General features: G+C 36.6%; 2 protein-coding genes and 1 long non-coding RNA gene across 4 annotated transcripts; 2 read left to right on the forward strand and 1 right to left on the reverse strand.

Moving 5' to 3' along the window:
• The first annotated feature begins 1821 nt into the window (after positions 1-1821).
• On the forward strand, positions 1822-2277 carry LOC122017296. Its single transcript, XR_006121320.1, has 3 exons — positions 1822-1908; positions 2017-2157; positions 2263-2277. It is a non-coding gene; the product is annotated as an uncharacterized LOC122017296 (long non-coding RNA).
• Positions 2278-2300: 23 nt separating this feature from the next.
• LOC122014163 lies at positions 2301-4419 on the forward strand. Its single transcript, XM_042570342.1, has 4 exons — positions 2301-2306; positions 3179-3345; positions 4174-4252; positions 4327-4419. The coding sequence occupies exons 1-4, from the start codon at positions 2304-2306 to the stop codon at positions 4417-4419; spliced, it is 342 nt and encodes a 113-aa protein (XP_042426276.1). The 5' UTR covers positions 2301-2303.
• Positions 4420-8671: 4252 nt separating this feature from the next.
• On the reverse strand, positions 8672-12069 carry LOC122014510. 2 transcript variants are annotated; one of them, XR_006120694.1, is made up of 4 exons: positions 11247-12069; positions 9877-9952; positions 9102-9237; positions 8672-9009 (listed from the first exon to the last, which is right to left on the reverse strand). XR_006120694.1 is itself a non-coding variant. In XM_042570747.1 (3 exons), the coding sequence occupies exons 1-3, from the start codon at positions 11397-11399 to the stop codon at positions 8981-8983; spliced, it is 318 nt and encodes a 105-aa protein (XP_042426681.1). In that variant the 5' UTR covers positions 11400-12069; the 3' UTR covers positions 8672-8980. The 2 variants fall into 2 exon arrangements, 1 of the variants encoding a protein (XP_042426681.1); XM_042570747.1 differs by lacking the exon at positions 9877-9952.
• Positions 12070-12437: the final 368 nt, after the last annotated feature.

Consider the following 12437-nt stretch of genomic DNA (forward strand, 5'->3'; position numbering starts at 1 on the left):
ATAAAAACGTTGTCGTTCTTTGTTTTACAACGCTTTTAGTGAAAAGCGTTGTCTATGGTATTTACTTTTTACTAAAGACAACGATTTTTAATGAAGTGTTGTCTTTAGTGTTGTTGTTTATGGTCAAAGACAACATTTTTTTAAAAAACGTTTTTTAAAGTGTTGTGTATGTTTCCCCTAAACTCACTTAAAATAAATTCGCAGCCCTCGCTTTGCTAAACTCTAAACCCTCAACGCGCGCGCGCCTTCTCCTCACCACTCCTCTCCACGAGTTCTCCTCTCCACTCCTCTCCACGAGTGCCTTCTCCTCTCCTTCTCCTCTCCACGAGTGCCTTCTCCTCTCCACTCCTCTCCACGAGCGCCTTCTCCTCTCCTTGCCGCGTGATCTCCTCTGAACCCTAATCTTGACCCAAACTCCTCACGCAAAACTCCTCACGCCGGCCCAACTCCTCCAAGTCGAGATCCCTAATCTCGCATTTCCCCATCTCCTCAATCAAAGTCAGCTTATCCTTTCTCAAATCTCTCGAGCCCTCGACGCAGATCCAGCGGAGTGTAGACGCCGAGCGGAACAATCGCCAGGATGGTCTGTATTGCGTGCCTGTTGCCTTTGTTCTTGATCCCCGTCGTTAACGCCTTGCCTCTGCTCTTCGATCTCATCGTCGGTAAGATCTACAGGCTTTTCGGCTGGGAATACAGAAAGCCTGCAAGGGTGCCAGCTGCTTGTCCATACAAGCCTGCTTCAAAAAATGTTGATGGTTTAAATGCAGGTACAGAGTCTCTTGTGGAACCTCATAAAAATTCTGCTACACAATCTGATAAAAAAGAAGAATAGAATCAGAGTCAGCAGCTGTTTCCATGCCAAATGAACAGTTTGAAGTTTGTATAAGCATGTTAAAAAATCCTACTTAATGATCTTATGGCAGTGTGTTACATGTGGTCTAATTATATAAACGAGTGCAGTTTCTGGCTTCTTCCTGTGGTGTTATGGCACATGGATGAGATGAAATGTGCATTCGATGCTATTATTATTTCTTGAAATGTCGTCTGCTCAAAAAAAAAAAAAAAAAAAAAAATCAAAGTCAGCTTACCCTTCCTAATCTTCTCACGGCTCCTCAACTCCTCTGAACCCTTCGATCTTAGTTCCTTCCTCGCAGAGCAGATTCGAGAGTAGGAGGAACGGAAGAAAGAAAGGTAAAATTTCTTCCATCCCTCTAGAATAAGATTTTGTTTATGTTTGATTATTTTCCGAACTAGCCATTTTGCCGGATTCATACTGCATCAATTTTCCCCCTCCCCTGATTGTATTTTCTCATGATTTAGTCATTCCTCGATGGCACGGATCGATGAGTACATAATCTGATGAAGACTGATTAAAAATATGGTTTGCATAGATGAGTACATAATCTGATGAAGTTTGTGCTAGGCACTATATATTTAGAGTTGTTGAAGTCAAAGTGAGGCTCAATCTGACTAAAATACCAAAACACTTTAATTAGGATTCCTGGTTCTCAATCACGTGGGAATCAAAGAGGAAGTCCTACTCAAAAGAGGATGTCCAACTTAACTAAGGAGACTTCTTATATATCATTACATTATTTTTTTCATTGAAAATGAGGTTTTTTTCCATTTTTTATTATATGTTTAATAAGGAGGTCCTGTTTAGTAAATCTACAGGCATTTTGCATATTATTGGCAACTGATGATCCTATACAGAATTGATAAACCTCTATAGTTCTACTTGTCACACTACTTTTTATTGCTTTGTACTGCTTTTGATGTTTTGATTTAATTGAAATTTGGAAGCCAATGTTAATTCATATTTTTTTCCAGGTATCTTGTTCAGATAATCACATTCATCTGCTAAAAATGCCTACAATGGATATCTCAAAATCCATATCGGGAATCAAGGTTTGTCATACCATATGGTTTAGACATCAATGCTTTGTTGGCTTAGTTTTACTGAAAACCTTTCCTGGATAAACTTTCGTATGTTGATATATTCTAGTATATCTTCAGCCTCCTTTTTCGTTTCCTCTCAAACATGAAGGATCCTGCACACAAGTTGCATTTGAGCAGACAACTGGATTAGTTGCTGTTTCCACTGAAGATTATTGTGTACAATTCTATAGCTTGTTTGACAACCATGAGGTTTCAGAGGTGATGGCTCTATTTTTGCATTCTGATATTATCATCTAGAGCTTGACATCTCTTTTTTCCTTTTAAGAAAAAGCAAGTTCTCATGATATTTATTTTATTGCTTAGGTCCAAGTGTGCAAAGAAATTTTCAGCCTGCAGATGACGTTATGGTACGCCATTAACTAATCAAGATATATTTGCGGTGCTGTATCTGTTATGACTATTACCTTAACTTTTGTTCTGTTGTATCCGTAGCTCTTTGAGTCAATCGTCCATGCATTAGTAGGCTGTTAGTTTAGAAGCAATTCTAATTTGTAGTTTGACATTTGGAAAGAATGCATTATTTGTACCAACTGCCAAATTTCTGTAAACAGCTTGATTGGAGTTGCATTTTTATGGATTCTTTGGGTCATTTTTTGCTAAGACATTATTGCTTCCAGGAATTAGCTCTGTAAATATCACTGTTACTGTTGGGTTCCATTAACTAGAAACAAGTATATTTGATACAACTCAGTTATGGGGTACAAAAATATCCATTTTGATTCTGATTAGCCAGCCACATAGAAGGCAGGGATATAAGCTAGAAAGTACCACAATTGGTTCCTATTTGCTGGAAACTGGAAATGCACGTGTCATAACTCCCACAGGCTCTCTTTGTGGCAGTTGTGGGGTATTCAATTACATGTTTCTATTGCTGGAGTAATCAGTCATGGATTGTCTGGGACAAGATAGAGATTTAATTTAGTTTAAAGCTCAATAATTTCTGAGATTCATGCTAAACTACCATGCTAGGATTGGTGTGTAGTTTGTGTTTCAATAGAGCGAGATCACAAATTTGCACCTATTTAAATAATGTCTTGGGGATGCATTTTGAGAGAGTTAATCTTAAAATCTGCTTGGTTGCTGTCATAATTTGTTTTAAGCATGTAATTACTTTTGCATTACAACATAGATAGCTATCATAATTCTTGTAGATGATGAATTAGATCTTTGAATTTTTGGCTAACTCTTCGTGGATGTACTTGTACTTCAATGGTTGCAGCTATATGTGGCTCTTGTAGCCATTTCTCTTGATGGCTCCTTAATGGCTACCATTGATGTGACAATTCCTGAAGAAAAATTAGGGGGTTTGGTTTGTCTAAAATACTGGACTCGTGGTTCCCTAGTGGCAGAGTACTTATTATCCACTGTCATATATGAGCCTCACAGGTAAGAAGACTACAAACAGAGCTTCATCTATTGTTCTTTATTTTTTTGTTTATTTATTCTATAAATCTTTCATAACTTTGCGAATAGGGACCATCAATCTTTTAATTTTCTATGATGTCAATTGGAGAAGTATTTAATTTGGCACACCAATGTGGTCTTTCATATCAGTGAGACAAACATATTTCCTTTTCAATTTTCTAGATACTTTAGTTTTATGTAACAGAAGTTTCATTGGTTTTTAATTTCTATATAGTTTTGGTGCTTATGATTTGGTTATTATATCCGCACATTCACGCATTTCTTTTGCAATATGAAAAGCATCCTTGAATGATCAGATCATATCTTATTCCAGCATATTGAACCTTTTGATTGTTGGAAAAGAGTGATAAGTTTGATTGTTACCATTACTCATTTTAGAGAAATTCTTCAAGTTGACAATCTTGAATTAGTTAAATGTTGATCAATTTTATATTGAAACTTCATTTCTGGTCTATATGGTTATGGGCTGACGTTGCTTATCCTTGAGTGATCCATATGGTTGTGGGCTGGCTTAGCTCTTCTTTGAGTGATTGGTTGCCAAGTTGTTCTCTGCTGCTTAATAATTCTTGGTTCTTTGTTACTGCTGCCGTTATCATTACTACCATCCCATGTTTGTCCCAACTGTTTGGAATCAGTTACATGAATCTTATCCTTCGGAGCTCCAGGACAAATTATAAGATTTTCACTACTTGACTAATGTTTTCTTTGCACTTCTTTAACCCTTTACACCTTCCACTCTAACAGATAAAATAAACCACCTTTTTATATTTTCTTTACTTTCTGATGTAGTGATGCTCAAGTTTCATCTCTTGCATTTCGCCCTGGACACAACATGGCTGTCACATCATCTTATGGTGGTGATTTTAAGGTAGTGTCTATTAGGCTCTTTTCTTTCTGTTGCCCCATTGTATATAATGATTAAATGAGTAATCTATTTTTCAGGTTTGGGTTCATGGTTCTCATGCCGACAGAAATAATGAATCAATCCAGAGAACTGGTTGGAGATGCCAATCTGTTGGTTCATACAAGTATTAAATTTTGCTGCCAATGAAATGTTTTTTCCTTTATTATATTAATATCATTGCTCATTTGATGCCTTTTAGTTTTTATGATTTATTTTAACATAAAAAATTATTTGTATCGAATGAAATTGAAATAATTTGTGGAAGCAGACAGCTTTCAAATCAAGCAGAGATATTTAAAGTAATACTTGTATTTGATGCTACTCAGAGCTGAACCAGTTGATTGGGCGTATGGAACTTGCAATTTTGTATATACATTAATTATGAAAAAAAGATACTGTTTCTTAATTTAAAGGATGCCTTGTTTTTTAATTGAATTATTGGTGAAATCTTTAAACTATTTTTTGAAATTATTTGCTTGCATATATTTCTTTTCCCATCATATAGTGTTGTTGCACAGTGGAACTCCCATGAAATTAATTTCTTTGAATTGATGACAGGGGAAAATCATTAACAGCTGCTGCTTTTTCTGCCGATGGATCAGTCCTTGCTATTGCAGCTGAGACTATAATTACATTATGGGATCCAGATTCCAATATTCTTGTGGCTATGATTGGAGATACACTTTCGGTAATCATCATTTTGCCTATATTGTTATCTGGCAAATCGAAATAGCAGTGAATGTCCTTACATCTGTTTTTTTTTCCTTTTTCTTGTACAGCCAATTACAAAGCCTTCATTTGTTGGGGAATCAGAATATCTGGTGTCCTATACACACGGTTTAAAGCCACAACTTTCAGTTTGGAGTACTTCAAATTTGGCATTGTACTGGTCTCACGGGATTGTTACAGAAGGTGTGCATTTTTTGGCTCTTAAATGATCGTAGTATAAATCCAAGACTAAAAGAACCAGAAAATTAAAATGAAATAAAAAGAACCAGTCCATTTTTGGCACTTTAGATGTTCATGTCAACAGTTCTATACAACAACAATCTTGAGTCCTAAAGCTTCTATTTTGCAAGTGTCTCTAGCATACATGCACTAATATTAATAAATTGCAAATGTCCAAAATAGGCAGCAAGAACCAGTCCATTGTTGGACCAGTATAAACTTACCGTGGCTTTGCGAATGGTGTATGATTACAAACAAAGCTCACATTTTGTGAAATATTTATAGAATTTTTTATATTTCTTTAACTTTATACTATTTTCTCTTTGAGTAGTTAGAAGATTGTAATCTTTTGTCTTGTTGATGGTTCCCATTTTTTTACAGCCGTAAGCTGTTCCCATGATGAATCTCAATTCGCCGTCTTAGCTCTTCTCAGTTCAGCAGGTGATGCTGATGCAAAAGGAAATGGGGTAATATTTTTCTTCGATGTGGAAGATCCTGTTCCTGTGGCAACCTAAGAGGAATAAGTCATTTCCTCGATGGCACGGATGAATACCTAAAATCCATCCTCTACTCCACCATTCTTTGCCACTCCTCAAGCCGAAACAACTGCAAAGGTAGAGTCAACATCAAGTATTACATTGTGCCTGGCTACAAGAAGACCGGGGCCGCAAAATCCAATAAAGACAGGTCAAACATCAAGTAGCATTTTGTAACTTATTCCTCTTAGGTTATATGCTTGGTTAATATATATGCTTAGAACTTGTAAAGACAGGTCAAACATTAATATGCTTGGTTAATATATCCATCTACAACACTCCCGCTTTTTCCTCTAAATATGATTTTCATTTAGCACAGAACTAATGCCAATTTTTTTATTTTGATGCAGTGTTTAAAGAGCTTGAGTAGAAGTTGGCCCTAAAGAAAACTTGTCAGTTACGATATAAACACACTTACGGTATGAATTACATGTATATATAACATTGACATATTATTTAGTACGAGATTTACATGTATGAAAGTTTTCATACAAAATTTCTTGATTGCCTACAACCCAGGTGTGCTGATGACAAGTTGAAGAAGATGGCTCTAAGAGTGATAGCTGAAAGCCTTTCGAAGAAGAGATTGTTGGACTTAAAGAAGCAATTCCATGCGATGGACACCAACAACAAGTTAGTCAATGATGAGGTTTTGTAAAACTTGTGTGTTTGAAAAATTATTGTCATGAAGTTAAGGATAACTCATATGATACAAATTTAATTTGTGGATCAATATGTATACATTTTGTTTGTATAATATAAAGTTTTATTTATTTGTTAAATAGTCTTATTATAAAAATGATTGTGGTTGTGGATATTCAATTATATGTAAATTTTGAGTATTTTTATAATTTTGCTATTTAATTAAGAAAAACACTATTTTTTATAAATTTAAAAAGACAACGTTTTTAAGTAATAAAAGACAACGCTTAAAAAACAATGTCTTTGAGACCAACCACAACGCTTTTAAAGCGTTGTCTTTGATATGTGCATTTTTACAACAGCATCTTTAACAACGCTTTTTAAGAACGAATAGACAACGCTTAAAAAGCGTTGTCTTTGTGACCAACCACAACGCTTTTAAAGTGTTGTCTTTGATATGTGCATTTTTACAACAGCATCTATAACAACGCTTTTTAAGAACGAAAAGACAACGCTTAAAAAGCGTTGTCTTTGTGACCAACCACAACGCTTTTAAAGCGTTGTCTTTGATATGACTTTCTACAACACCATCTACAACATCACTTTTTAAGTACATACGACAACGCCAAAAAAGCGTTGTTGTTTAGCTTTTTTCTTGTAGTGCTCGTTCATAAGAGGAATAACCAATGATGCTTAATATGTGATTTCCTCTTGAGCGGGTCGTGTCCAGTATACCTCTAAACTCAAGGCACCCCCAAGTATAACTTGGATATCCATCCCTTGGTCTATCTCGACCTAGTCATACTCAGCGTTGATCTAGATATCCATGTCCCCTTTAAATATCTATCCGATCAAGGATTATTTTCATATTAATATACTCATTAATCTATGAGACTTTATCATTAATCATATACGTACAGAAAAATAAATAATTAATGATAAATTCTTGCCTTTATTAAATAATTAGCCACAAAATACATAAGGAGTGTCTTGACACATAAGTGCACACACTAACAACCTCCTCCCATTATCAGCATGAAGAAGATTCTTTAGGATGCCCTCAAGACTGACTTGGCTAGGGATGTAAATGAACCAAACGGTTCGCGAGTTATTCAGAGCTCGATTCGGTAAAAAGCTCGTTCGAGTTCGTTCGTTTATCTTATCGAGTCGAGCTCGATTTCGAGCTCGACAGTTTTATTAAGCTGAGCTCGAGCTTAAGGATATTCGGCTCGTGAGTTCGCGAACATGTTCGTTTATAGGCTAGAGAGCCAAAAAAATAAGCCTTAAAACGCGCCAAAAAACGAGCTCTAAACGAGCCAAAAAAAATGAGCTCTAAAATGAGTCTTAAAATGAGCTTTAAAATGAGCCAAAAAATAAACTCTAAAACGTGTTCTAAACGAGCCCGAAAATGAGTCCAAGCTCGCTTAACGAGTTAGGCTCGTTAACTTTGATAATCGAGCTAATAACGAGCCGAGCTCGAACTGTTCGCGAGCTTGATAATTCTAAAACGAGCCGAGCTCGAGCCTTGTGACAAAAGCTCGATTCGAGCTCGAGCCCGAATATAACTTAAATGAGACAAGCTCGAGCTTAATACTGTTCGACTCGATTCGGCTCGTTTACATCCCTAGACTTGACCGACCTAGAGTAGTTCTGCTTCCTTTGATATCTTTGTCTTGCACCCCGAAACTAATGTAACCAACCTTTTAAAAAAAAAATGCAATGACACTTTTTGAATCCCAAGTTGTGTTTCCCTGCTTTTTTCTTGTAATCTTGGATGGAGATGTAATCAACTTCTCGGGGGTGCAATGACAAGCTCCATTTGCTAAGTTAAAGACAAAAAAATTTGATTGAGGAGTGAATGCGGGAAATTTAATTGAGGAATCGAGGGTAGAGATACACTATATGAATTTGGTTGATAGACTTCACATATTCAGTGAAATAATGGATAGATAATTATTGAAATATAAGAACATAAAATAAAAGGGTCAATTATTATTTCACCATAAAAATACCAAAATCTTTATCCAATCCCTAATCGATTCAAAATTGGATCAATTTTGAAGTAAAAAAGATCTGCTACTTCATTGGTTGGGTAAAAGTACCACAATAATTGAGCATATATTGACGAAATAAATTATTTATACGACTTCATAATTTTTATATTTTGGTGCAATAAATATTTTCTTTTACTTCTACCTAATTTTATAAAATAGTAAAGAAAAAAAAATTAACTTCACCCAATTGAACAAATATACCATAAAATATCTACAAAATTAAAAATGAAATCCAACTGACTCAAATAAAGTGTTGAAATCAACAAATAAAATCCACAAGTTCAAACTAGACATGTCTGACCAACTTCATTCAAAAATATATCTACAAATATCTAAATACAACCTAAGAATGTATATCATAGTGTACACGACCCTTGGACAACCATATAGGAGTAGACGAATTCACTTTATTTACTTCTTTGAATGTTTGTCTTCTTTGAACTACAGGGTCGATGCTTGTGATCTAAATCCCTTGAATTCATATGTTTTGAAGGATATACCCAAACTTGGTTTTAGGAAATCTTACAACTCATACTTGGACCTACAAAGAAACAAAGAGTTTGATCTTTAGTAACCAATTTCAAGAGAAACACTGAAATAATTATCAAATAAATTTGCTTCGTTCCTCATTACTTGAATCTGGTTTAGGTTTTCGATGCCCTTTAGGAAGAAAAGCCTCATATATTGAGTTGGCATATGAATTGCCGCCCACTTCAATCATGGAATCAATGTCGCTTTCAGTCCATTCTTCTAATGTCAAAGGCAGCACCTAAATTTCAACAGTTCAAGAGGTGAAAAAGCAAGTGAAATTAGAAGCGACACAGTATTTTAACACAAAATATCCCAATCTATCCAATTGAAATTTCGCAAAAGCAATAGTCTCTTTAGCAGGATAAGCAATTGGTTCCACCCTAGGAACCAATATACACCATCTAAAGTTGAATGCCATGTACATAGAAATAGAACAAATAAATGACACAAATGGCATTCAAAAGGCTATGCTAGTAGGGATCTTATTATCAAGCCAATTACTTAAACAAAAAAAAAACAACTCGGTGCACGAAGCTCCTGTCATGTGGGGTCCCCGGGAAGGATCTATTGTAAGCAGTTTTATCCTGCTTTTTTGCAAGAGCTTGTTTTCAAGATTCGAACTCATGATCTTTAGATCACAAAATAACAACTTTACCGTTGAGCTAAGGCTCCCCTTCTATCAAGCCAATTACTTGCACGAGAAAAATTGAAAAAGGCTAGGGGGAGAAATTTCATAGAGTTGATGCATGAAATGTTTTGCCATTAAAAAAGGTTATTGATTCAATGTTAATGCTGATGTCAACTTACAATGGAATGTCAAGTGTAAAGGCAATGAATTAAATATCCATATGTAACATATTGGAATCTCAAATAGTACCTTTGATACATCTGTACCAAGAGGCCTGTGAACATCACTACACTTTAAGCATATAAAAACACCAATATTCGTTTACCTACAAATTGCAATGACGAATTCAGGTTAGAATTTAAGACATCAGTACCGGCCTGCTTGTTGAACTCATTTACTATCTAATCAGTCTCATAAATTAACACTTTGCCAAGTCAGTAATGTTGTACTAGCTTGGAATATAAAGAAAATTGTGAAATGAAAAGCTTCCTTAAAAGAGGGCAACTTCCTATCAATTAACTACGGCAAAAGGTCATTACACCTCAATGTAAATTTCAGTTTCAAATGTTCCAAATTATTCCCATATTCTTATTCATTTCACGGCAGGATGCAAGTACTTACGACCACTTTGGATCTGAAGCACTACAATCTGCACAGATGTGATTATCACCTTTGAGCATAAGCTCCTTCAGTTTTCTCATTGCACCTGTTACATAAAGGATCATGGGGGTATTTTCTGATCTATGAGGAAAATACAAGATTTCTCTAGATTTCAAATTTGTGATTACTAAGTAGAAGTGAACATTAGATTCCATAAGCGGGGAAATTTTTATCCAAGCCTGGTATATGAAATATGCGATATTTTTGAATTAAATCACCAGTGTCTACTAGGCTTTAACCAAGCTGCAGTGTTCCTGGAGCTAATGCATCCTAGATGCTTCCAGCAAAGGCAAATTTCTGCATGTGGCAACAACAGTGGCATTCCATAAAACATCTCAAAATGTCTCTAGTTTTCCACAAAGTTGCAATTTCTTAGATCTCATATGCATCTGGATGTTGTGGACATATTTTTTCCCCCCAAAATATTATCTTCTTGTAAATAACTGTATATAAGACCCAAACATCACTTAGATCATAGTCTACTAAGATTCCCATGGTGGCAGTGGATGAATAGAAAGTTAAAAACAAACAATTACTGAACACCATAAAGAGCTTTGGTCGGCTAAACAGGGAAGAAAAAGAGAAGAGCAGGCAGAGAGCGTGGAGATATGTCTATCAAAAATCAAGTGATCTACCGTAGGCCAATCATTTATTAAAACAGTAAACATTCAAAGAATGGAAAAGAGTGGAGAATTTATGAAGAATAATGTAGGCTTAATTAAATCACTCCACAACAATCAAAAGAGCGAAGCTAGTTGTCATAGCAATTGCCCAATCTACTCGGATAGATTGGTTTATGCTTGTGTACCAGGCACTAAATAATTCAGATAAAAAATGATTACTCTTAAGATACAGTTTCCTTGAAATTTGCTTTATCCCAACCAAACGACAAATATTAGATGGTGTATAGCATGCTGAAGATAAGGATGATGAATATGAAGCACAACACTAGTGCGCACCTGATGCAGGGTTCTCTGATCTGTAGTAGCGATTGCCCATGGGGCGAGCGCTGAGGTCGAAAGGGAGAGACCGAGGGGATGGGCTAGGAGGGCAGCGTGGAAAGGGCGAGAAGAGGAGGAAGACAGGAGAAGGGTTTGGAATTGGGCAGCCATGGCTAGAGCTACAACAAGAGTCGCTTTGCGTCAATCGAACCGAAGCCAATGAGAGGGGAGCAGCGACGGGTTGAAAAGATAAGAAGCATCGTCCAAGGAGTTGCGGGGAAATAGAGGGAGGGGATGTAGGGCACGACCTCGTTCCAGCAGTGTGAGACGACGCAGGCGCAGGCGGCGACGTCGCGAGCGTTGCTCAGACTAGAGAGGATGTGGTGCACGATGGCGTCTGTATCCGTGGCAGATGCGGAAGAAGAGCAAGCAAGCAAACTGGTCGATGGAATGTCTGGAGGAGGGGGGACCTTGGCATTGGCAGGGACTTCATGATCTGAATGATGTTAGCGATGGGGAGGGAGCGATCCTGCTCCCGCACGTTGCCCACCGCTTTCGTGGCTTCTGGCGCCAACAACCGTGCTAGACGAAGAAGCCACCGCCACCGCGCTGGCTGCCGGAATCCTAGAAACATTGCGAATATCGCGGAAAGCTGGAGCGTATGCTCTCGAGGAGAGATTAACAGGATCCAGACATTGCTGCCTTGTCGGTAGATATCCATCAATAAAAATCTTCCATGTTTCTTTTGATTGTTGGCCTTGAGTTTCACTCAAGAAATTTGTCAAGCCTTAAGCTTTGATGACTATTCAGGGTTGGTATTAAATATCATATTCACTCAGTTCAATAATCCATTTAATTAACCTCCCAAGGTTTATGGATTGATTAGCACTCGTCTAGAGTGTTGTTGGTGAGGACTAGGGGTGCACATGAATCAAGCTAGTTTGTGAGCTTTTCGAGTCGATCTGAAAAATATTCGATTCGTATTCGAAATTATCAAATTCGAGTCGAATTCGAACATGTTCGAATATTTTTTCGAGCTAAATTTAAACTTATACTATTTTGGTCGATTGTTCATGAGCCGCTCATGAGCTGAACTCGAATCGAATTTTAATTATTTTTACACAATTTTAACTTAAATATATGCAAATTAAGATTTGAATAATTCGAACTGAATTCGAATTATAATTCAAATATGGTCAAATCAAGGTT

This window comes from Zingiber officinale, chromosome 8B, assembly GCF_018446385.1.
Source record: "Zingiber officinale cultivar Zhangliang chromosome 8B, Zo_v1.1, whole genome shotgun sequence".
Lineage (NCBI taxonomy): Eukaryota > Viridiplantae > Streptophyta > Magnoliopsida > Zingiberales > Zingiberaceae > Zingiber > Zingiber officinale.

Bases quoted from the DNA above. Each gene is read 5' to 3' on its own strand.
- LOC122014163 (XM_042570342.1), top strand. The intron at 3,346-4,173 runs GTAAGAAGACTA...TTTCTGATGTAG, and splicing joins GTCATATATGAGCCTCACAG to TGATGCTCAAGTTTCATCTC. The intron at 4,253-4,326 runs GTAGTGTCTATT...TCTATTTTTCAG, and splicing joins CTTATGGTGGTGATTTTAAG to GTTTGGGTTCATGGTTCTCA.
- LOC122014510 (XM_042570747.1), bottom strand. From the start codon at position 11,399: ATGGCTGCCCAATTCCAAACCCTTCTCCTGTCTTCCTCCTCTTCTCGC. The intron at 9,238-11,246 runs GTGCGCACTAGT...GTTGAAATTTAG, and splicing joins ATCAGAGAACCCTGCATCAG to GTGCTGCCTTTGACATTAGA. The intron at 9,010-9,101 runs GTAATGAGGAAC...GTTTCTTTGTAG, and splicing joins AAAACCTAAACCAGATTCAA to GTCCAAGTATGAGTTGTAAG.